This window comes from Mesoplodon mirus, assembly GCF_964341445.2.
Source record: "Mesoplodon mirus genome assembly, chromosome: 12".
In the NCBI taxonomy this organism is placed as follows: Eukaryota; Metazoa; Chordata; class Mammalia; order Artiodactyla; family Ziphiidae; genus Mesoplodon; species Mesoplodon mirus.
The window spans coordinates 37,626,927-37,652,909 of record NC_138988.1 but is presented as its reverse complement, the minus strand read 5'-3'; the positions used below and the strand labels follow the sequence as shown (position 1 = coordinate 37,652,909).

General features: G+C 38.3%; 1 protein-coding gene across 5 annotated transcripts in view; it reads left to right on the top strand.

The window, feature by feature from the left end:
- The window catches only part of DOCK3 (dedicator of cytokinesis 3), a 404,100-nt gene that overhangs the window by 95,672 nt on the left and 282,445 nt on the right, over window positions 1-25,983 (top strand). For 4 of the 5 annotated variants that reach the window (XM_082638633.1, XM_082638632.1, XM_082638631.1 and 1 more), the window contains exon 4: window positions 7,238-7,293. The exons of the other annotated variant lie outside the window; for it this stretch is intronic. In XM_082638633.1, the coding sequence (XP_082494759.1) occupies window positions 7,238-7,293 (56 nt within the window). The remainder of the gene's footprint in view (window positions 1-7,237; window positions 7,294-25,983) is intronic. 5 annotated transcript variants of the gene reach the window in all.

The following is a 25,983-nucleotide window of genomic DNA, read 5'->3' as shown; positions in this document are numbered from 1 at the left end:
TTATTACACTGATAACATCTTAATGTCAAACTCATATAAAAACTCTTCCCTTTTATTCCTCTTTTCCACATTTTATATTTATGTCACAATCTACATCTTCTTATATATCTATTGACAAATTGTTGTAGGTATAGTTATTTTAAATTCTTTTGTCTTTAAACCTTTATAGTAAGTTGATTAATTTTATTTTTGGCTGCATTGGGTCTTTGTTGCTATGCATGGGCTTTTCTCTGGTTGCGGTGCGCAGGCTTCTTACTGTGGTGGCTTCTCTTGTTGTGGAGCACAGGCTCTAGGTACGTGGGCTTCAGTAGTTGTGGCTCGCAGGCTCTAGAGCGCAGGCTCAGTAGTTGTGGCGCATGGGCTTAGTTGCTCCACGGCATGTGGGATCTTCCCGGACCAGGGCTCTAACCCATGTTCCCTGCATTGGCAGGCGGATTCTTAACCACTGCGCTACCAGGGAAGCCCCCCTAGTTAATTGATTAATATGTTGCCATATTACAGTATTAGAGTATTCTGAATTTAACTATATATTTATCTTTATCACTGTGTTTTGTATTTTCACATGCTTTGATGTTACTAATTATGTCCTTTCATTTCAGATGAAGAATTCCTTTCATCATTTCTTATAAGGCAGATTTAGTGGTGATGAACTCTTTCAGTTTTTATTTGTCTTGGAAAGTCATTTCTCCAATTTTGAAAGACATCTTTGCCAGTATTCTTAGTTGGCAATTTTTTTCTTTCAGTACTTTGAATATATTATTCCACTGTTTCCTTGCCTGGTATAACTGCTGAGTACTACTGATAGCCTTATTGGGTTTACCTGATAAGTTACAAACCTTTTTTTCTCGTGCTGCTTTTGAAATTCTCTTTCTCTTGGATTTGAGTCCGTTTTATTATAATGTGTCTTGGAATTGACCTTTTTGGGTTGAATGTTGTTGGAGACCTAGCTTCATGAACTTGGATGTCCAAATCTCCCAAGATTTGGGAAGTTCTCAGCCCTTATTTCTTTAATAAGCCCTCTAACCCTTTCTCCCTCCCTTGTCTTTCTGGAACTGCAGTACTACATAGATTGTTTCCCCTTACGGTATTCTGTAATTCATATGGACTTTTTTTGCTCTTTAAAAATTTTTTCTTTTGTTCTCTTCTGACTGGATGATCTCAAGCTTCCTGTGTTCAATCTCACTAAGTTTTTCTTCTTTTTGATCAAGTCTGCTGTTGACATCCTCTATTGCAGTTTTCATTAAATTCATTGTAATCTTCAGTTCCAGGATTTGTTTGGTTCTTTTTTATGATTTCTGTACATCTTTTAAACTTCTTATTTGTGTATTGTTTCATTGATTTCATTGAACGATCTTTCTGTGTTTTCTTATAGTTTGTTGAGCTTTCTTAAAACAACTGTTTTGACTTTTTTTTTTTTTTTTTTGGCGGTATGCGGGCCTCTCACTGTTGTGGCCTCTCCTGTTGTGGAGCACAGGCTCCGGACGCGCAGGCTTAGCGGCCATGGCTCACGGGCCCAGCCACTCTGCGGCATGTGGGATCTTCCCGGACTGGGGCACGAACCCATGTCCCCTGCATTGGCAGGCAGACTCTCAACCACTGCGCCACCAGGGAAACCCTGTTTTGACTTTTTTATTGGACACATCGCAGATTCATTTCTTTGGAGTTGGTTACTCGAAAATGGTTGTGTCCCTTTTTTATGGTATCATGTTTGCTTTATTTTTCATGTTCCTTGAAGTCTTGCATTGCTCTCTTTCCGTTTGAAGAAGCAGTCACCTCCTCCACTTTTACTTACTCTCTTCGGTAGAGAAGTATCTTCTGTCAGCCCTGCTGGTTATTCTGAGGCTTTCTTAGACCTTTGCTATGTATGCACCTACTCCACACTTCTTGTTCTCTTTTTTGGGGTGGAATTTCTAAGTTGTATGCTTTTTCTCAATCCTGCAAAGTTAGGCTGGTTGCTGCCAGTCTCTTGTTTGCTTCACGTAGGGTGGTGCTGCATGCTTAAGTTTATGTGCTTTCTCCCAGAATTGAATGGCTTTCTGCATGTGCTTAGTAGCCATGTACAAAGGCTTGCACTCATTGCCACCCTTGGTGGTGTGCCCAGGGAACTGACCACAGGGTTAGGGAGTGTGATGGAGTGTGCAGAGCATTGGGGATGCTCATGGGCCAGTTGGGAAGATCTGCAGGTGTGAGGCATCTCCATTGGCACATGGACAGGCTTCCTGATGGAGTCCATGAAGTAGTTAGTAGGATCCATGTCCCTTTGATGCCCTTTGATTCCTGGTTCTTGGTATGATGAGTGATTTTCAACTGAAGCCTGGACCTTTGGGTATTATGTTATGAGACTCTGCATTTTATTTAAACCTTCAATTTTACCTGGCTTTTTGTGACAGTGCTTCTGCAGAGGGAAGAGGGTTTTACCTCATTACTGCCAAGGGGGTTTGAATCCCATGTTTCCCACTCAGCCTCTGTTGACACCAAAGGGTGAAGGCTCCTTGTTTTTCCTTGTGTGGGAATTCCAGCTTCCTACTAGTGTTCCACTGATTGTTCACTGGTTGGAAGGCATTGTAGTACTTCCTTACTGCTCCCCATGTGTCCTTCAATGACACCAGGAGGAGGGTGGTGGTCTTGTTACTTCTGAGTGATGGTGAAAGTTTCAGCTCTCCCCTTGGCCTCTTCTTATACCAGCACAGCAGGGTGATGGAGGGAATCTCATTAATACTGGTTAGGGGTGGAAGTTCAGGTGCCCCCAAGTAGTTTCCACTGCCAGAGTGCTGGTGGCTTATTATTGCCTACTGGCATAGAAGGTCTTGGCTCCCAACTTGGTTTTCTCTGATACTGTACCAGTTTGGGTGCCTCATTACAGCCTGATGAGGGTCAAAGTTCAGTCCCTCCAATTGACCTTGCTTGTGTGGGTGGGAGTTGGGCCATTGCTTTTTTTGGGTGGTATTTGGAAGCAGTATAGTGGTTGTTATTGAAAAGTTTTTTGTTTTTGATAGGTGGATCCTTTCCTGGTTCTTAAACTAGAAGGAGCAGGTTTTTGGGGGGTCTTTTTTTGTTTGTGCCTTTTGGTGTTTCCAGGTCTCCAGCTTTTTTAGCTTCAAGTAGTGGATACATAAGGCAAAAGAAAATCTAGGGAGTTCACCACTGTGCTATTTCTTGCATCTCAACCCCAGTTGGTTTGCCTTCTTCTCTTCACCTTTCAGAGTCTTCCAGTTTTTAAAAATACTTTTATGTCCATATATATATATATATATATATATATATATATATGACACACATCTTATATATATGATGTATGATGTATATTTTTATGTATATTTTGTGTATCCATATGCATGTTATATATATAATATCCAGAGTTTTACATTGTACTTAGCAGGAGGAATAGTGAAAAATATGTCTTCTTCCATCTTCTTAGAAGTATATGCTAATTCTGTGTGTTTTAAACTTTTTACTATTAATTCTTCCCTTACAGATAACCAGTTGTCATTATTTAGGTTTAGTTATGTGTGGTCATGTGTTTTATCCTTTTTTCAATCCCATATTTTCACACATTAGATTTCACTGTTGGCATAGGTTATAGTTTATTATGAGCCAATATATAAAATACATTACTGGTAACCTTGATGTCCATGGTAACCACAAAGCAAAAATCTACAGTAGATTCACAAAAGATAAAGTTATGGGAATCAAAGCATACCACTGTGAAAGAATCATCAATTCACAAAGGAAGGCAGCAAGAAAGGAAGAAAGGAATAAGGGAACTATAAAACAGCCAGAAACAATTAATAAGATGGCATTAGTAAGTCTTTACCTATCAGTAATTACTCTAAATGTAAATGGATTGAATTCTCCAATCAAAAGGCCTAGAGTGGCTTGATGTATTTAAAAAAACAAGACCCAACTACATGCTGCCTACAAGAGATTTACTTCAGCTTTAAGGACACATGTAGGTTGAAAATTAACGTATGGAAAAAGATATTTCATGCAAGGGGAAACTAATAGAGAGCCCAGGGAGCTATATTTATATCAGATAAATAGACTTGAAGCAAAAAATTAACTAGAGACAAAGAAAGTCATTACATAATGATAAAAGGGTCAATTTATCAAGAAGGTATAACAATCATAAATATATGTTCACCCAAAATGGAGCCCCTAAATATATTAAGCAAATACTAAGTAGATTTGAAGGGAGAAGTAGATAACAATACAATAATAACAGGGGCCTTCAGCACCCCATTTTCAGCACTGGATAGATCATCCAGACAGAAAATCAACAAGGAAATGTTGGACTTGAACTATATTTTAGACCAAATATAACTAACAGACATATATAGAATATTCAATCCATCAGCAGCAGAGTACGTGTTCTTCTCAATTGTAAATGGAACATTCTTTAGAATAGGTCATCTAACAAGGCTTTAGCAAATTTAAGAAGATTGAAATCATACCATGTATCTTTTCTGACCACAGCGGTATGAAACTAGAAATCATTAACAGCAAGAAAACTGGAAAATTCACAAATATATGAAAATTAACACATTCTGAACAACCAATGGACCAGAGAAGAGATTAAAAAGAAATCTCGACACAAGTGAAAACAGGAACACAGTATACCAAAACCTGTGGGATACTGCAGAAGCAGTTTGAGGAGGGAAGTTTATAGTGATAAATGCCTACAGTAAGAAAAGAAAAGATGTTAAATAAACATCCTTACTTTACATCTGAAGAAACTAGGAAAAAAAAGAAGAAACTATGCCCAAATTTAGCAGAATCAAGGAAATAACAAAGATCAGGGTGAAAATAAATGAAAAAGAGACCAAAAAACAAGAGAAAAGATCAGTGTAGCTAAGAACTGGTTCTTTTAAAAGATAAACAAAATTGACTGAGGGAAAAAAAAAGACTCAAAATGAGAAATGAAAGAGGAGACATTGAAAATGATACCACAGAAATACAGAAGATTATAAGAGACTACTATGACAATTGTATGCTAACAAATTGGACCACCTAGAAGAAATGGATAAATTCCTAGAAACTTACCACCTATCCAGAATGAATCACGAGGAAATAGAACATCTGAATAGTCCAATAATCAGTAAGGAGATTGAATCAGTAATAAAAAAACCTCCCAACGAAGAAAAGTTCAGGACCAGATGACTTCACTGGTGAATTCTACTAAACTTTAAAGAAGAATTAACACCAGTCCTTCTCAAACTATTCCAAAAATTGAAGAGGAAGGAACACTTTCAGATTCATTTCATGAGGCTAGCATTACTCTGATACCAAAGCCACATAAGGACAGTGTAGGAAAAGAAAAATACAGGTCATTACTCCTGATGAATATAGATGCAGAAACTCTCAACAAAATATTAGCAGTTTTAATAGCATATGAAAAGGGTCATACACCATGATTAAGTGGGATTAATGCAAGGGATGCAAGGATGGTTCAGCATTCACAAATCAGTGAGTGTGCTATACTGCATCAATAGAATGAAAGATAAAAATCATATGATCATCTCAATATATGCAAAGTTTTTTGACAAAATACATCCTTACATGAATAAAACTGAAAACAAATTGGGTTTAGAAGGAACACACCTCAACCTATTAAAGGCCATATGTGATAAGCCCACAGCTAATGTCATACTCAGTGGTGAAAGTTGAAAACTTTTCCTCTAAGGTGAGGAGCAAGACAAGGGTGCCCACTCTCACCATGCCTATTTCAACATAGTTCTGGAAGTCCTAGCTAGAGCAGTCAGGTAAGAAAAGGAAATAAAAGGCATCAAAATGAGTAAAGAAGTAAAATTTTATTTGTTTGCATATGATATGATATATAGAAAATCCTAAAGATTCCCCCAGGAAACAGAACTAACCAATAAATACAGTAAAATTGCAGGATATAAAATGAACACAGAGAATTTAGTTGTGTTTTTATGCACTATCAATGAAATATCTGAAAAAGAAATAAAGGAAACAATCCCATTCACAGTAGCATCAGAATAATCAAATACTTGGGAATAAATTTAACCAAGGAGGTGAAAGATCTGTACACTGAAAACTGTAAAATCCATTACTGTAGTCCAGCTGCTGATGGGTTTGTGTGGTATAGATTGAGTTTATTACTGATAGTGGTGTGGGCCAAAGAGTATTTTAAAAATAGGCCATCTGTGTTTTATTTGAAGGGAGGTTTGTTTTTTTTTTTTTTTTTGCGGTACGCAGGCCTCTCACTGTTGTGGCCTCTCCCATTGCGGAGTACAGGCTCCGGACGCGCAGGCTCAGCAGCCATGGCTCACGGGCCCAGCCGCTCCGCGGCATGTGGGATCTTCCCAGACCGGGGCACGAACCCATGTCCCCTGCATTGGTAGGCGGACTCTCAACCACTGCGCCACCAGGGAAGCCTTAAAGGGAGTTTTATACATCAGGAAAAAGAGTGAAACATTGATTGGAAAATTTATTTGTTTTCTAAAACAGAATACCTTTTTTTTTTTTTGCGGTATGTGGGCCTCGCGCTGTTGTGGCCTCTCCCGTTGCGGAGCACAGGCTCCAGACGCGCAGGCTCAATGGCCATGGCTCACGGGCCCAGCCGCTCCGCGGCACGCGGGATCCTCCCGGACCGGGGCACGAACCCATGTCCCCTGCATCGGCAGGCGGGCCCTCAACCACTGCGCCACCAGGGAAGCCCCAGAATACATTTTTATCCCTTAGGAATTGAAATCAAATTATGGCAGATACCAAAGTGGAAACCGTTTGGAAAGAGTAAAAGAAGAAATATTTATAGAAGCTCCCAAATTGATTTATTCTTGTGAATACAAATGTTACCCAGAATGTGAGAATTCTTTCTCTAGCTCAGAGCTGGATAATCTGTAAATTGTTGGTTAGATGATGATGTCGTTTTGTAGATACATGTTAAGCTCTGTACGTTAAGTCTATATCCTAAGAGTGGTTTGATGGAATATTTCTAAAACTTAAAAAAAATTGTTTTTTGGTGGTTGCTTAACATCACAGTTGTTTTTTCCCTGAGGATAGACTCTGATTGCAAATGACAGTGAAATTTCTGTTGAATATAGTTTGTGCAACTTTGTATTCTTAATTAATATGTAAAATGTTTGCTACGTTAAAAGATCTACTGTGTTGTTGATAGAGTAGTTCCATGCTGAAATCTGGCTGCTGTTTTAGTCTATATGAGATGTTAATCACAAATTACTTTTTCTAATGGGAAATCTTTTCTCTTTTACAGGGGATCTTTCCTGCAAATTACATTCATTTGAAAAAAGCAATTGTCAGTAATAGGGGGTGAGTAGTTGGCTTTACTAAATTTATTTATAATTTTTATTGGTTGCAGAGGAAGGCTGTTTTCTTTTTGGTTCATAGTATAAAATATGCTATTGGCATGTTTTCCTGCAAAAAATATACCTGCTTTATCATATATAATTCTGAGGACACAATTTTATCTTAAAATACTGACAAATTTAACCTCTTTTCCTGTATATTGGAAAGGTAATTTGTTACAAATTTTATAAAACAATTATGCATGCAGCATGTTTTTTAAAAATGATGTACTATTTTGAGAATAGTCCTTGATGAGAGGATAGGAGTTAGTGATAAATCTGTCATTTTGTTTCTGTATGTGAAAGTGAGGGAGACTTTTAAAATCTTTTCTTTCTGCAAACAGAAATTGAAAAAACTGTAAAGGCATACATAAGGATAAAAGGACAGTGTAGAAAATGGGTATGTAGTTTGGTCACAAATTTGTGAAACAAAAGCAATCTCTGAATAGAGGAGAGACAAGATGTAAATATATCAAAATGTTAACATTTGTTGTTTTTGCATGTTCAGATTTTGGGTGATTTTTAAAAATTCTTTACTGTCATGTCTTATTTTTTAAAGTAATATGTATTATTATTAGATTGTGATTTTGTATTTTAAAATTCATCATTTTAAAATATAAAATTTAACGTACTGTTTAACTATGTAGCTTTTGGTAGTAGAAATTATGTTTTTGACCAGAGGTTGAGTTAGCATCAGAGTATCCTTCTGGTAAGTTAGGGTTTAGTCAAGAAAAGAGAAGCTTATGAGTCACTTTATGAAATAGAATTTAATATAGGGAATTTTAGACACATTTGAAGAGTGAAAGAAAAAAAGGAGGAAATACTGATATAACCCAGAATAATCACTGCATTAAAGCATTCTACACTCTAATGTCTGGGAATACAAAAGATAATAGGTTGGGGATACCGGAACCCAGGAACTGCTCAATGTTTTAGTATATACATCTTAAGAAAAAGTACATTCTCTAACATAATCACAGTATAATTATTACACTCAGGAAATGTAACATTGATACAATAGTACTATAAAATATATAGTCCATATTCAGATGTCTCCCTAATTGTCCCATGAATGTCCTTTATAGCTGTTTTCATTTGGTTGGTTTTTTGGCGGTCGGAGGTGTGTGTGGTTCAGGATCCAATCAAGAATTAAATATTATATTTTATCATTGTCATGTCATAATCTCTTTTAATTTAGAACAGTTCTCCAGCCTTGGTTTTCTTTTTTCTTTTCATGGCATTGACGTTGTTGAAGTGCCCAGGCCAGTTGTTTTGCAAAATGTCCCTCAATTTGTATTTGTCTGTTTCCTCATGGTTAGATTCAGCTTAAGCATCTTAGATAGCAATACTACATGGGTGGTGTTGTGCATTAAAATGGTCACATTTCTCCTGGATATCTTCCCAATGCTTGGTTAGATCAGCAGGACTGGGACTTGGGGCTCTACCTTAGCACATATCAACCGGGAGGTGAGGGCCTCTCAATCAGAGAACATGCATTGTGTTTCTATCATGTACCTTCTTCATTGCATCCTGCCATACTTGGGAGCACAACTGTGCTCTCAGTGCTTCATAGGGTATATCATCTGCTTCTTGAAAAACTTGTGCCATTTGTACTGAAGTACTTCTTGTTTTATTTGGTTGACAGGGAGTGAAATTGCTTGAATAATCCATCTGTGGGAATGTTTTTACGGAAACTTTAAACTTTTTCTTATTTTCAGTTATCTTTTAAAGTGTTTCTTGATATCTGGGTTTTCTCATTATTAAAATGATTCAGGTATTGTTGCTACTTTTTATAAAGTTTCACTGAAAAACTTATACATTTGTAGTAAACTAGAGGATTTTAGGGCTGATAAAAGACCATGAGATAGTAGTAGCACATAATGAACTTTATTTAGGCAGAGCTCTGACAAGTTGCAAAGGAAATCTGTCACAGCAGGAGACCTTTCAGAGACAGCAGTGCAGGGCCACAACCAGAAGGGGGAAAGGGTACTTGAACTCTTTGGGGTGAGGGGTAGTAGAGAGGAGACTCAGGTGTCTAGATCATGTCACTCATTTACAAGATGGGAATTCTCTGTTCAGAGAGCACCGCAGGACAGCAGCAGCTTGGAATCTTTTATAGCCCCAATGTTTGTCTTATCTATGGCTAGCAGACATTGAGAGCAGTTTCATTAAGTATGTAAAAGAGGTAGGCTCTAAATGAAAAGCTAAGGTACTAGTTTTCAGAAAGGATAGCAGCTGGAGTAGCTCTGGATAGCACGACTTAGAGGACAGTCTCTTCAGAATGCTACTCCTGAAGTTTTACACTGTTTTCCATGTTTATGTTGCTCCTCTTGAGATTCAGATTATCAGGAGAGTGGCAGAATGGCAGAGGTTGTGTTGTGTGCACCCAGTAAATTTAGTACATTAAATAAATATAATAGATGCAAAAAAAACACCCCATTTACTTAAATCAGCATTCATTTAAAATATGTATTTTTAACCATAAGGCTATCAGCGGTTTCACAGCAGAAGCCTAACAAGCCAGGAGAGAAGGGGTTATATATTCATAGTGCTGAAGGAAAAAATACCAGGAATACTTTACCTGGCAAAGTTGTCTTTCAGATGTGAGGGAGAGATAAAGACTTTCCTAGAAAAACAAAAGTTGTGGGGGTTCATAACCATTAGATCTATTAGATCGGCCTTACAAACAATGCTAAAGGGTGTTCTTCAAGCTGAAATCAAAGGATGCTAGTTAATAACATGAAAACATATGAAAGTATAAAACACTGGTAAAAGTAGGTATATAGTCAAATTCAGAATACTCTAATACTGTAATGGTATGTGAAACACTTAACTCTAGTATAAATGTGAAAAGACAAGAGTATTCAAAATAATGATAGCTACAATAATTTGTAATGGATGCACAGTATAAAATGTAAATTGTGATGTCAAAAACATAAAATGTAGTGAGGGGAGTGAAAGTGTAGAGTTTTTATATGCAATTGATGTTAAGTAGTTATCAGCCTAAAACAGACTGTTACAACTTTAAGATGTTTCATGTAAGCCTCATTGTAACCACAAAGCAAACACCTATAGTAGAAACACAGGAGATAAAGAGAAAAAAATCAAAGCATACCAGCAGAGAAATCCATCAAATCACAAAGGAAGTCAACAAGAGAGGAAGAAAGTAACAAAGGAACAACAGAAGAGCCAGAAGAAGATTAGTAAGATGGCTTTAATAAGTCATTACCTGTCAGTAATTACTTTAAATGTATATGGAGTAAATTCTCCATTCAAATGACATAGGGTGGCTGGTGGATAAAAAGCAAGACCCCCTATATGCTGCCTATAAGGGACTCACTACACCTTTAAGGGTAAACATAGGCTCAAAGTGGAGGAATAGAAAAAGATATTCCATGCAAATGGAAGCCAAAAGATGTCAATGACAGCTTTTCTTATATCAGACAAAATAGATTTTAAGTCAAAAACTATAAGGACAAACAAAGAAGGTGATTATGTAGTGATAAAGGGGTCAATTCATCAAGAGCAGAAAACAGTTGTAAATGTATGTCACCCAACATCAGAGCACCTAAAGATAGCAAGTATTAAGAGAACTGAAGGGAGAAATAGACAGCAATACAATAATATTGGATGTCTTCAGTACACCACTTTCAACATCATATTTTATTGTATTGCTGTCTATTTGACATTTAAAGAAATAATACCATTCCTTCTCAAACTCTTCCAAAAAGTTGAAGAGGAGGGAACATTCCCAGACTCATTTTATAAGGCCAGTATTACCCTGATATCAAAGCTAGACAAGAATACTACATGAAAAGAATTATAGGCCATTATCTCTGATGAACATAGATGCAGAGTCCTCAACAGAATCCTGGCAAACCAAATTCAACAGTACATTAAAATCATTCACCATGAATGATAGAATCCAATGACTCTCTCAATAGATGCAGAAAAGGCATTTGCAAAATACAACATGCCTTCATATTTAAAACTCTTAACAAATTAGGTATAAAAAGACTATGCTTCACCATAATAAAGGCCATATATAACAAGCCCATAGCTAACCCTCATACTTAATGGTTAGGAATAAGACAAGGGGATGCCACACTCTCTAGTTCTGTTTAACACAATACTGGAATTCCTAGCTAGCGCAGTTGAGAAAGAAAGAATAAAAGATATCCAAATAGGAAAGGAAGAAGTAAAATAGTTTCTCTTTGCATATGGCATGATCTTATATATTGAAAACCTTAAAAACATCAGTTCTCTTATATTTTCCAGGAAATTTTTACATCCCCGTTCTCATATATATATATATATATATATATATATATATATATATATAAATTTATTCATTTATTTTTGGCTGCATTGGGTCTTTGTTGATGTACGTGGGTTTTCTCTAGTTGCAACGAGCAGGGGCTACTCTTCGTTGCAGTACGTAGGCTTCTCATTGTGGTGCCTTCTCTTATTGTGGAACACGGGCTCTAGGCACATGGGCTTCAGTAGTTGTGGGATGCGGGCTCAGTAGTTGTGGTTCGCAGGCTCTAGAGCTTAGGCTCAGTAGTTGTGGCACACAGGCTTAGTTGCTCCATGGCATGTGGGATCTTCCCGGACCAGGGCTCTAACCCATGTCCCATGCATTGGCAGGTGGATTCTTAACTGCTGCACCACCAGGGAAGTCCCCCTATTTTCATATTTTTTGTCATAAAGGTTTTTTTTGTTTTTGTTTTTTTGTGGTACGCAGGCCTCTCACTGTTGTGGCCTCTCCCGTTGCGGAGCACAGGCTCTGGACGTGCGGGCCCAGCGACCATGGCCCACGGGCCCAGCCGCTCCACGGCACATGGAATCCTCCCAGACTGGGGCACGAACCCGCATCCCCTGTATCGGCAGGCGGACTCCCAACCACTGTGCCACCAGGGAAGCCCTGTCATAAAGTTTTTTTATTGTATTTCTTAGTATACTTTAAAATCTTGACTGCATTTATGGTTATGTCCCTCCTTTTATACTGATATTGTTTTTGTGCTTTTTAAAATTCATTTTCACATCATCAGACTTTCTGAAGTTTATCTGTTATGATTTTGCAAAAAACCAGCCTTTTCACATGCAGATCTGGACTCTTGTCTCTCATTGTTTTCTGTTTTGTTAATGTATTTATCAATTTTCATAAATAACATTTTCTATTTTTTGTTATTGATCTCTAGGTTTTTAAATTTTTTAAAAATTTAAAATTTTTGTCAGTTTTTAGGTTGGGCACTTAGTGAATTTATTTTTAGCCTTTTCTAATACAAGAATTGGAGATTATAGAATTGCCTCTATATAATGCTTTAGCTATATTACACAAGGTTTTATCCTTAGTATGTCTTTCCAGATTGATGATATCTAGAATATTTTCCCTTCTAGAGAAATGGAGAATAGTTTCATAATGTTTCTCTTTTGCTCTTCTGTAATATGTGGATTGTAGTGTAAATGAAACCTCATCATTATACCCTTTAAAAGTAGGTGGTGATGCACATATGGTCACCTTATTTTTTATAAAGGAGGCAAGAATATACAGTGGAAAAAAGACAGTCTCTTCAATAAGTGGTGTTGGGAAAACTGGACAGCTACATGTAAAAGAATGAAATTAGAGCACTCCCTAATACCATACACAAAAATAAACTCAAAATGGATTAAAGACCTAAATGTAAGGCCAGACACTATAAAACTCTTAGAGGAAAACATAGGCAGAACACTGTGACATAAATCACAGCAAAGTCCTTTTTGACCCACCTCCTAGAGAAATGGAAATAAAAACAAAAGTAAACAAATGGGATGTAATGAAACTTAAAAGCTTTTGCACAGCAAGGAAACCATAAACAAGACCAAAAGACAACCCTCAGAATGGGAGAAAATATTTGGAAATGAAGCAACTGACAGAGGATTAATCTCCAAAATTTACAAGCAGCTCATGCAGCACAATATCAAAGAAACAAACAACCCAATCCAAAAGTGGGCAGAAGATCTAAATAGACATTTCTTCAAAGAAGATATACAGATTGCCAACAAACACATGAAAGAATGCTCAACATCATTAATCATTAGAGAAATGCAAATCAAAACTACAGTGAGGGGCTTCCCTGGTGGTGCAGTGGTTGAGAGTCCACCTGCCGAAGCAGGGGACACGGGTTCGTGCCCCAGTCTGGGAAGATCCCACATGCTGCGGAGCGGCTAGGCCCGTGAGCCATGGCCGCTGAGCCTGCATGTCGGAGCCTGTGCTCCGCAACGGGAGAGGCCACAACAGTGAGAGGCCTGCGTACCACAACAAAAACAAAAAAAACTACAATGAGATATCATCTGACACTGGTCAGAATGGCCATCATCAAAAAATCTACAAACAACAAATGCTAGAGTGGGTGTGGAGAAAAGGGAACCCTCTTGCACTGTTGGTGGGAATGTAAATTGATACAGCCACTATGGAGAACAGTATGGAGGTTCCTTAAAAAACTGAAAATAGAACTACCATACGACCCAGCAATCCCACTACTGGGCATATACCCTGAGAAAACCATAATTCAAAAAGAGTCATGTACCACAATGTTCATTGCAGCTCTGTTTACAATAGCCAGGACACGGAAGCAACCTAAGTGTCCATCAACAGATGAATGGATAAAGAAGATGTGGCACATATATACAATGGAATATTACTCAGCCATAAAAAGAAATGAAATTGAGTTATATGTAGTGAGGTGGACAGACCTAGAGTCTGTCATACAGAGTGAAGTAAGTCAGAAAGAGGAAAGCAAATACCGTATGCTAACACATATATATGGATTCTAAAAAAAAATGGTTCTGAAGAACCTAGGGGCAGGATAGGAATAAAGACGCAGATGTAGAGAATGAACTTGAGAGCACGGGGAGGGGGAAGGGTGAGCTGGGACGAAGTGAGAGAGTGGCATGGACATATATACACTACCAAATGTAAAATAGATGGCTAGTGGGAAGCAGCCACATAACACAGGGAGATCAGCTTGGTGCTTTGTGACCACCTATTGGGGTGGGATAGGGAGGGTGGGAGGGAGATGCAAGAGGGAGGAGATATGGGGATATATGTATAGCTGATTCACTTTGTTATAAAGTAGAAACTAACACACCATTGTCTAGCAATTATACTCCAATAAAGATGTTTTTAAAAAAAGTAAGTGGGGAAAGGAAGAGGGAAGACATCAATGAAGTAAAATTTATGAGTATATATGATACAGCATGGAGTATTATATAGTAGATGTTATAGACATGTTTCTCTACCTGGTTGCAGGTTGCATCAATAACTTCCCATCTTTGCTACCCATCTCATGATTTCTTCTTTTTAGTTAGTACCTCAGCTAATGGTATTTGAGCCCTTGGTAGTTCTGTATGTTTCAGGATGCTATAGTCTTCCATTAACTTTTAGCACAGAGCATGGCAGTATTAGGATGTTCCTTGAGGATCCCTTTGGTTGCATCTATACTTTTCCCCACTTCTTTTGTATAGCAGCAAGCCTGTTTCTTCTTGAGGACTAGTACAAATTAATCATGCCAGCCAATACCAAAAGTGCCTTTTTTTTTGTTTGCCCAGTGGCAGGAAGAACCTAAACCTGAAATGGCTTCATGGTAATCTCGGATTCATTGTAATTGAATAATGTTCTCATCTGGTATATTCATGCTTCATTGGATGCTGTATTAGCAGAGTCTGAGTCCTCAGAGATGGGAAGTTAAAATTTTACAAGTGAGTCATTATGTTTGAGAGTGAGAAGTGCCCCTTCCATCTCTATCTCTTCTTTTTTGAACCATGTATTCTGCCTGTGGAAGAAACATAACTATATTGCTTGCTGGTTCAGAGCAGTTATCACAATATGTGGAGAGCACCTTTAAAAAGGTGGCATAACAAAGCCTCTTATAGTTCTCTCTGTTGCTTTATACAGTCCAGTGCTCTGGGTGATGAAGTAATTAGTAATATCAGTAAATCCTGTGAGTATCAATCCCTTATTCTTCTTCTTTTACTTTAAAGTGAGTTCCTTCCTCATATTGTAGTTTTAAACATATTAATGTGATGGCAAATCAAGTATTCAGTAGTCTATGGAAGGTCCATTGCCAGAAGTAAAGCAGGCATGGAAGGAAAATTCAAATCCCATCCCTTTCATGATCAGTGGAGTCCACTGTAATGAACTTGCCTATCGATGTTGGCTAATTAATCCACTTGGTGTATGGTACCATATCAGAGACTCAGTGCTACTCAGTTCTTCTTTTTTTAAATTTAATTTATTTATTTAGGCTGTGCTGGATCTTTTAATTGCGTTATGCAGGATCCTTAGTTGCAGCATGCAGAATCTTTAGTTGTGGTATGCGAACTCTTAGTTGCAGCATGCCTGTGGGATCTAGTTCCCTGACCAGGGATTGAACCTGGGCGCCCCCTGCATTGGGAGCATGGAGTCTTATCCACTGGACCCCCAGGGAAGTCCCTACTGGCCAGTTCTGATTCAACAGTTATGGTACTGTTACTGAACCAAACTTTGGTCTCCTTGCCCACATGCAGTTAAGCCAGTCTGCTAACTCTGGGTTGTGATGAAGGGAAGTGCAGCGTTTATTGCAGGGCGCCAAGCAAGGAGTCCAGGTAGCAAGTGCTGAAAAGTCCTGAACTCTCTGAAGGCTTTCAGGGAAAGGTTTTTAAAGACAGGGTGAGGGAGGGGGGTTGTGGGGTGTGTGATCAGCTTGTGGATATTCTGCTGACTGGTTGGTGGTGAGATAGATAATCAGGAGTCAATATCATCAGCCTTTTGGTTCCAACCGGTCTGGGGTCTACCTGCTTGCGAGCCGTATACAGTTAACTTCTTCCACCTGGTGGAGGTTTCAGTATCTGAAACAAAGGACATGGCTCATAATATTATCTATAGTATTTGAGGAGGAACTAAAGGTCCTTGACTTTGTTTAATGGCTAAATTATTATTAATTTGTCTTGCTCGACTGTTTTCCTTTATTTCCGTATTTTCTCACTTCTCTGATTAAATTTACTCTTTGGAACTTGGGGAAGGCCTAGGAGGCTAAAGTTTTTCTATAGACAAGAGGCACGTGGAGGACATTGCGGGCGATGGAGGGAGGCATTCTGTTCTGGGAAAGCCTCATAGGGTCCTGCTCAGTAACAGTACCAGATCAGCCTTGATGAGTGAAAGTCCGTGGAGCGGAGCTCGTGAATAACTCCTATCTTTTACACCACATTCACCTTGGGATGGCTAGGAAAGGAAACTGATTGATTTCATGGAACACTGGGGATAGTTGGTATAGGGCATAACGAAAACTGGCTTGCTCTGCAAGACAGCTCATTTGGGTGAGCCAATCTAAAAGTCTTCAAGCAAGGCAAGAACACCCTCATCACAGTAGAGAAGGAAGGCCTTTTTCTGCTGCAAAGGGAGGTTTAGTAGCAGCAAAACTTAGGGTCTTCTGTGTTATCCAGTGTCTCTATCTCTACCATTTTTTCCAAGTCAGTAGACTGATTTTTATCTTAAAATATATAAAAGGCCATAAATTCAACTGACCTTGTAATTCAGCAATGATCAGGATCAAAAACTAGAGTATGGGTTTTGGCTATTTGAACCCTAAACATGAAAGAGAAGATTGCTCTGAACTCTTACACAGCATCAGTAAAGTGAGCATTCAGCTTTTTGCAGCCCTGGTTTCTTGACTAGAGATTATCCTTCCAATTAGATATTACAGAGTATCGAATTGTCTCATCTGTCCATTCTATGTCTGCTAGATTTATTTAACTCTTAGTTTAGAATACAGGTAAAGGGAGAAACAGTAGCTCAGCAGTACCCAGAAGGTCTCTTGCTTTTTGATCACGTAGGCCAAGTTATCCTTTTATACCTGTCTTTTTTTTTTTTTTAATTGCCTTTGACCTCATTGTTGGTCTGTTTTTCAAACTTCCTTCAAACTTAGCCTCAGACTTTCCCGCCAGGATGGAGCTGAGAAGATAGTGTTAGACTCTGCTTATAATTTTATGGATTTCTGTTGCATGTGTTCTGGGAACCTTGTTATTACCTTTACCACATATGGGTGGGGATCTGTGGCCTTAAAGTGGATAGATGAGAGAGGGAATAAGCAGGGAATCTATAATGGCATCCACTAAAGAAATATTGGGAGAGTTATTGAGAGCCTGCTGTCAAAGAACAGTGCAAAGGACGTGATCATCTCAAGGACTGTGGGATAGAGTTGTGCTTTGTACAGTATTAGACAACTTAGAGAAAGACAAGCTTATGTCCTAAATTGTCACAGCTTGACATGGAATGAAAAGCAGGGACTTTCTATGATTACGCTTTCCTACCTGTGTTACTGCAATGCCTTCTAACTGCTCTCCCCACTTCTATCCATGCCCACCTACAGTTTATTCTCAATATAGCTGCCAGAGTGGTTTTTTAAAAATATAAGTTAGATCATGTTACTCCTGTGCTTAAGACCTTCCAGTGGTTCGCATGTCACTCAAAGCAAAAGCCTAAGCTCTTACAAAGGCTTACAAGGTTTTATGATGTGGCTTCTTGTCACCCCATGACCTCTTCTGCTGTCCCTTTTTCTCAGTCACCTGCAGTTACATTGGCTTCCTTGCTTTTATTCAAACATATCAGGTACGTTCCTGCCTTAAAGTGTTCGCTCAGGATGTTTCCTGCGCTTGAATACTGTGCCTGGTTAACTTTGTTACTTTCTTTAGGTCTTCTCTCAAATCTTCTCAGTGAGATACACCCTGACTTCTGTTTTTAATTCTGCCTCTTCCCCTCCCCTCACCAACTCAAAACTGGATGCTCCCATAGGACATCTGCCTCTGGAAACTGAATGTACCTGCCAAGACATTGGTTTCTTTGTAATCTTTGCTGCTTTGGATAATAGGTTTTCTTTTTCTTTTTTTTCTTTTTGGCTGCTTTGGGTCTTCGTTGCTCCACCCAGGCTTTCTCTAGTTGTGTCAAGCAGGGGCTACTCTTCGTTGCAGTGTGTGGGCTTCTCATTGCGGTGGCTTCTCTCGTTGTGGAACACGGGCTCTAGGCACATGGGCTTCAGTAGTTATGGCGTGCGGGCTTCAGTAGTTGTGGCTCGCAGGCTCTGGAGCGCAGGCTCAGTAGTAGTGGCATATGGACTTAGTTGCTCTGCGGCATGTGAGATCTTCCTAGACCAGGGATTGAACCCGTGTCCCCTGCATTGACAGGCAGATTCTTAACCACTGTACCACCAGGGAAGTTCCTGGTTTTCTTTTCTAAGTCTGGGGTGAATGGACCCCAGGTCATGAGCCTGTACTGTAGTCATAAGGAGGCTGAGAAGTCAAGTATCCATCATTTTCCAGTTGTATAATAGAAGACAGCTCTGTCTCAATGTTAGGGTTTTTCTCAAACATAGAAGAGGAGTTACAATGCAGGACAGCTAAGGAAAAGAAAATCACAATTTTCTCTAACACTGCCACTCTCTTCTTCTGGGATTTCTCTTGGGATTAGGTTGGAGTTCTTCCACCTCATCCCCATATCTCTTAAGTACTCTTTTATACATCTTGCTAGATTTTCTTTTGAGTTCTGTCTGGCATGTGTCCTTTGTGTTGAGGTTTTTCTTCCCACTGCTAGTATTTTTTGTCATTTAAATGAGTAACATAAAATTTAGCATTTTAAACATTTTTAAGTGTACAGGTCAGTGGCATTAAGTACATTCACAGTGTTGTGCAACCTTCATCAGTATTCAACTCCAGAACTTTTTCCTCATCCCAAACAGAAACTCTGTACACCTTAAGCAGTAACTCTTCATTCCCCCTTTCTCCCAGTCCCTGGTAACCTCTGTTCTACTGTCTGTCTGTATATAAGTGGAATCATTCAATATTTGTCCTTTTGTGTCTATCTTATTTCACTTAGCATAGTGTTTTCAAAGCTCATTCATGTTGTAACATGTATCGAATTTTCATTCCTTTGAAAGATTGAATAATATTCCATTATATATTTTATATATATATATCAGATTTCATTATTCCATTCAGCCATAGATGGACATTTTGACAATATTTTTCATTTGCAAAATTCCTAGTTATTTTGCATATCCATTGGCTCTTATTTTATTTATGTTTGCTTTTTATTTCATACTTTTTTTAAAAATGGAAGTTACTTATTTCTCTAAGCATTGTAAATATTTAAAAATGTTTATCAGACTTATAAAATCCTGAGAACCATTTTCATTTTACTTTTAAGACTTTGGACATCTTAGAATTTTGGTTTTCAGAAGTGGGAGATTTTGTTTTCCCCTTCCTTTTCTCCCCCTGAGCACATCTGTCTAGTACTTGTGTAGTTACCTCTACCTGCTTCCAAGGCCCCAGTGTAGAACCAAGTCCTACAATAGCATTTTAGATCTCCTTCCTCACAGTGACATTGGACTTTTGGCAGATCCTGACCTTTGGCTGAGGGAAGGAGGGGACTGCTTCAGTCTCCAATCTATTTAGCCCTAGAGGTTTCTAAAAGCCGTGGTTTTAAGTGAGGTTCAGTAGCAGTTTTTGCTGTGCTTCATGTTGGCCTTCTTTCCGGGAGCTTCAAGTAGTGAATCAGGCCTTCATCCTCTTCTCACTTGGAGCACTTTTCATCCCTGTTCTCCCTCTACATCTAAGTTCCTAGATGTCACTAGTAGCTTTTGACTCCAGAGCCTAGAAGTGCTGTGATTTCACCCTAGTTCACTGCTCTGTTTTTTTCTGTTCTGTTGCTGCTCTATTGAGGTGTTAAGTTTATTTTGGAGTTCAGAAATATATTTGGTTTTCTATTTCGTATTTTCTCCGCTGGGTATTGGGAGGTTAGGAAGTACGTCGAAGCATGAACTTATAGAGCTATTTGGACAAGAAGTCTTTGTGAAATATATTTTTAAAGTACAATATGAAATCTAACTCATTTTGACATTGTTTATTTTAGATATGCTTTGGCAATTTGTAAGTAATGAAAATTAAAAGATTAAGTAAGAGTGAACAATAGCTGCCATTTATTAAATATCCTGTATACTGGGCTTTGTAATTGACATTTTACACCCATTACATCACACTTGGGAATTCCAGATTAGAAGATGGGATTATCCGTTTACTTCACATGAGGTGGGCAAGGCTTTGAGAGTTAAATACCTATGCCAACACATGGCAAGGAAGTAGGGAAAGTAGGAATTGAGGCCAAGTTATCTTACCCTAATGATCATGCTCTCAGCTACATTTCTGTGCAATATACATTGAATTAAAGGATCGTCTCTTCTCAGTACCAAATTTCATTTCTAAAAAACTCTTGTTTTTTTTCAAGGTAACAGTAGTGTTTTTTTTTTTAATTGCACACATGTCTATAAACCTAATAAATAGGTTTTCTATATATTTTTTTATACAGCAGGTTCTTATTACTCATCAGTTTTATACACATCAGTGTATACATATCAATCCCAATCGCCCAATTCATCACACCCCCCCACCCCCCTGCGGCTTTCCCCCCTTGGTGTCCATACGTTTGTTCTCTACATCTGTGTCTCAATTTCTGCCCTGCAAACTGGTTCATCTGTACCATTTTTCTAGGTTCCACATATATGCGTTAATATATGATATTTGTTTTTCTCTTTTTGACTTACTTCACTCTGTATGACAGTCTCTAGATCCATCCACGTCTCAACAAATGACCCAATTTCGTTCTTTTTATGGCTGAGTAATATCCCATTATATATATGTACCACATCTTCTTTATCCATTCGTCTGTTGATGGGCATTTAGGTTGCTCCCATGACCTGGCTATTGTAAATAGTGCTGCAATGAACATTGGAGTGCATGTATCTTTTTGAATTGTGGTTTTCTCTGGGTATATACCCAGTAGTGGGATGGCTGGATCATATGGTAATTCTATTTTTAGTTTTTTAAGGAACCTCCATACCGTTCTCCATAGTGGCTGTATCAGTTTACATTCCCACCAACAGTGGAAGAGAGTTCCCTTTTCTCCACACCCTCTCCAGCATTTGTTGTTTGTAGATTTTCTGATGATGCCCATTCTAACTGGTGTGAGGTGATACCTCATTGTAGTTTTGATTTGCATTTCTCTAATAATTAGTGATGTTGAGCAGCTTTTCATGTGCTTCTTGGCCATCTGTATGTCTTCTTTGGAGAAATGTCTATTTAGGTCTTCTGCCTATTTTTGGATTGGGTTGTTTGTTTCTTTAATATTGAGCTGCATGAGCTGTTTATATACTTTGGAGATTAATCCTTTGTCCGTTGATTCGTTTGCAAATATTTTCTCCCATTCTGAGGGTTGTCTTTTCGTCTTGTTTATGGTTTCCTTTGCTGTGCAAAAGCTTTTAAGTTTCATTAGGTCCCATTTGCTTATTTTTGTTTTTATTTCCATTACTCTAGGAGGTGGATCAAAAAAGATCTTGCTGTGATTTATGTCAAAGAGTGTTCTGCCTATGTTTTTCACTAAGAGTTTTATAGTGTTCAGTCTTACATTTAGGTCTCTAATCCATTTTGAGTTTATTTTTGTGTATGGTGTTAGGGAGTGTTCTAATTTCATGCTTTTACATGTAGCTGTCCAGTTTTCCCAACACCACTTATTGAAGAGACTGTCTTTTCTCCGTTGTATATCCTTGCCTCCTTTGTCATAGATTAGTTGACCATATGTGCGTGGGTTTACCTCTGGGCTTTCTGTCTTGTTCCATTGATCTCTGTTTTTGTGCCAGTACCATATTGTCTTGATTACTGTAGCTTTGTAGTATAGTCTGAAGTCAGGGAGTCTGATACCTCCAGCTCCGTTTTTTTCCCTCAGGGCTACTTTGGCTATTCGGGGTCTTTTGTGTCTCCATACAAATTTTAAGATTTTTTGTTCTAGTTCTGTAAAAAATGCCATTGGTAATTTGATAGGGATTGCATTGAATCTGTAGATTGCTTTGGGTAGTATAGTCATTTTCACAATATTGATTCTTCTAATCCAAGAACATGGTATATCTCTCCATCTGTTGGTATCATCTTTATTTCTTTCATCAGTGTCTTATAGTCTTCTGCATACAGGTCTTTTGTCTCCCTAGGTAGGTTTATTCCTAAGTATTTTATTCTTTTTGTTGCAGTGGTAAATGGGAGTGTTTCCTTAATTTCTCTTTCAGATTTTTCATCATTAGTGTATAGGAATGCAAGAGAGTTCTTTGAATTAATTTTGTATCCTGCAACTTTACCAGATTCATTGATTAGATCTAATAGTTTTCTGGTGGCATCTTTAGGACTGTCTATGTATAGTATCATGTCATCTGCAAACAGTGACAGTTTTACTTCTTCTTTTCCAATTTGTATTCCTTTTTCTTCTCTGATTGCCGAGGCTAGGACTTCCAAAACTATGTTGAATAATAGCGGTGAGAGTGGACATCCTTGCCTTGTTCCTTATCTTAGAGGAAATGCTTTCAGTTTTTCACCATTGAGAATGATGTTTGCTGTGGGTTTGTCATATATGGCCTTTATTATGTTGAGGTAGGTTCCCTCTATGCCCACTTTCTGGAGAGTTTGTATCATAAATGGGTGTTGAATTTTGTCAAAAGCTTTTTCTGCATCTATTGAGATGATCATATGGTTTTTATTCTTCAGTTTGTTAATATGGTGTATCACATTGATTGATTTACATATATTGAAGAATCCTTGCATCCCTGGGATAAATCCCACTTGATCATGGTGTATGATCCTTTTAATGTGTTGTTGGCTTCTATTTGCTAGTATTTTGTTGAGGAGTTTTACATCTATATTCATCAGTGATATTGGTCTGTAATTTTCTTTTTTTGTAGTATCTTTGTCTGGTTTTGGTATCAGGGTGATGGTGGCCTCATAGAATGAGTTTGGGAGTGTTCCTTCCTCCGCAATTTTTTGGAAGAGTTTGAGAAGGATGGGTGTTAGCTCTTCTCTAAATGTTTGATAGAATTCACCTGTGAAGCCATCTGGTCCTGGACTTTTGTTTGTTGGAAGATTTTTAATCACAGTTTCAGTTTCATTACTTGTGATTGGTCTGTTTATATTTTCTATTTCTTCCTGGTTCAGTCTTGGAAGGTTATACCTTTCTAGGAATTTGTCCATTTCTTCCAGATTGTCCATTTTATTGGCATAGAGTTGCTTGTAGTAGTCTCTTAGGATGCTTTGTATTTCTGTGGTGTCTGTTGTAACTTCTCCTTTTGCATTTCTAATTTTATTGATTTGAGTCCTCTCCCTCTTTTTCTTGATGAGTCTTGCTAATGGTTTATCAATGTTGTTTATCTTCTCAAAGAACCAGTTTTTAGTTTTATTGATCTTTGCTATTGTTTTCTTTGTTTCTATTTCATTTATTTCTGCTCTGATCTTTATGATTTCTTTCCTTCTGCTAAGTTTGGGTTTTGTTTGTTCTTCTTTCTCTAGTTCCTTTAGGTGTAAGGTTAGATTATTTATTTGAGATTTTTCTTGTTTCTTTTTTTAAAATTTATTAATTAATTAATTTTTATTTTTGGCTCTGTTGCGTCTTTCTTTGTGAGGGCTTTCTCTAGTTGCGGCAAGTAGGGGCCACTCTTCATCGCGGTGCGTGGGCCTCTCACTATCGCAGCCTCCTCTGTTCCAGAGCACAGGCTCCAGATGCGCAGGCTCAGTAGTTGTGGCTTACGGGGCTAGTTGCTCTGCAGCATGTGGGATCTTCCCAGACCAGGGCTCGAACCCGTGTGCCCCGCATTGGCAGGCAGATTCTCAACCACTGCGCCACCAGGGAAACCCTTTTATTGTTTCTTTTGAGGTAGGCTTGTATAGCTATAAACTTCCCTCTTAGAACTGCTTTTGCTGCACCCATAGGTTTTGGATTGTCGTGTTTTCATTGTCATCTGTCTCTAGGTATTTTTTGATGTCCTCTTTGATTTCTTCAGTGATCTCTTGGTTATTTAGTAACATAGTGTTTAGCCTCCATGTGTTTGTGATTTTACGTTTTTTCCCCTGTAGTTCATTTCTTTTTTTTTTTTTTTTTTTTTTTTTTTGCGGTACGCAGGCCTCTCACTGTTGTGGCCTCTCCCGCTGCGGAGCATAGGCTCCGGATGCACAGGCTCAGCGGCCATGACTCATGGGCCCAGCCGCTCTGCGGCATGTGGGATCCTCCCAGACCGGGGCACGAACCCGTGTCCCCTGCATCGGCAGACGGACTCTCAACCACTGCGCCACAAGGGAAGCCCCCTGTAGTTCATTTCTAATCTCATAACGTTGTGGTCAGAAAAGATGCTTGATATGATTTCAGTGTTTTTAAATTTACTGAGGCTTGATTTGTGACCCAAGATGTGATCTGTCCTGGAGAATGTTCTGTGCGCTCTTGAGAAAAAAGTGTAATCTGCTGTTTTTGGATGGAATGTCCTATAAATATCAATTAAATATATCTGGTCTATTGTGTCATTTAAAGCTCCTGTTTCCTTATTTAATTTCATTTTGGATGATCTGTCCATTGGTGTAAGTGAGGTGTTAAAGTCCCCCACTATTATTGTGTTACTGTCCATTTTCTCTTTTATAGCTGTTAGCAGTTGCCTTATGTATTGAGGTGCTCCTATGTTGGCTGCATATATATTTATAATTGTTATATCTTCTTCTTGGATTGATCCCTTGATCATTATGTAGTGTCCTTCCTTGTCTCTTGTAACATTCTTTATTTTAAAGTCTACTTTATCTGATATGAGTATTGCTACTCCAGCTTTCTTTTGATTTCCATTTGTATGGAATATCTTTTTCCATCCCCTCACTTTCAGTCTGTATGTGTCCCTAGATCTGAAGTGGGTCTCCGGTAGACAGCATATATATAGGTCTTGTTTTTGTTTCCATTCAGCAAGCCTGTGTCTTTTGGTTGGAGCATTTAATCCATTCACGTTTAAGGTAATTATCAGTATGTATGTTCCTGTGACCATTTTGTTAATTGTTTTGGGTTTGTTTTTGTTGGTCCTTTTCTTCTCTTGTGTTTCCTACTTAGAGAAGTTCCTTTAGTATTTATTGTAGAGCTGGTTTGGTGGTGCTGAATTCTCTTAGCTTTTGCTCTTCTGTAAAGCTTTTGATTTCTCCATCGAATCTTAATGAGATCCTTGCAGGGTAGAGTAATCTTGGTTGTAGGTTCTTCCCTTTCATCACTTTAAGTATATCATGCCACTTCCTTCTGGCTTGTAGAGTTTCTGCTGAGAAATCAGCTGTTAACCTTATGGGAGTTCCCTTGTATGTTATTTGTCATTTTTCCCTTATTGCTTTTAATAATTTTTCTTTGTCTTTAATTTTTGCCAGTTTGATTAATATGTGTCTTGGCGTGTTTCTCCTTGGGTTTATCCTGTGTGGGACTCACTGCACTTCCTGACTTGGGTGGCTATTTCCTTTCCCATGTAAGGGAAGTTTTTGACTCTAATCTCTTCAAATATTTTCTCGGGTCCTTTCTCTCTCTTTTCTCCTTCTGGGACCCCTATAATGCGAATGTTGTTGTGTTTAATGTTGTCCCAGAGGTCTCTTAGGCTGTCTTCATTTCCTTTCATTCTTTTTTTCTTTATTCTGTTGTGCAGCAGTGAATTCCACCATTCTGTCTTCCAGGTCACTTATCCATTCTTCTGCCTCAGTTATTCTGCTATTGATTCCTTCTAGTGTAGTTTTCATTTCAGTTATTGTATTTTTCGTCTCTGTTTGTTTT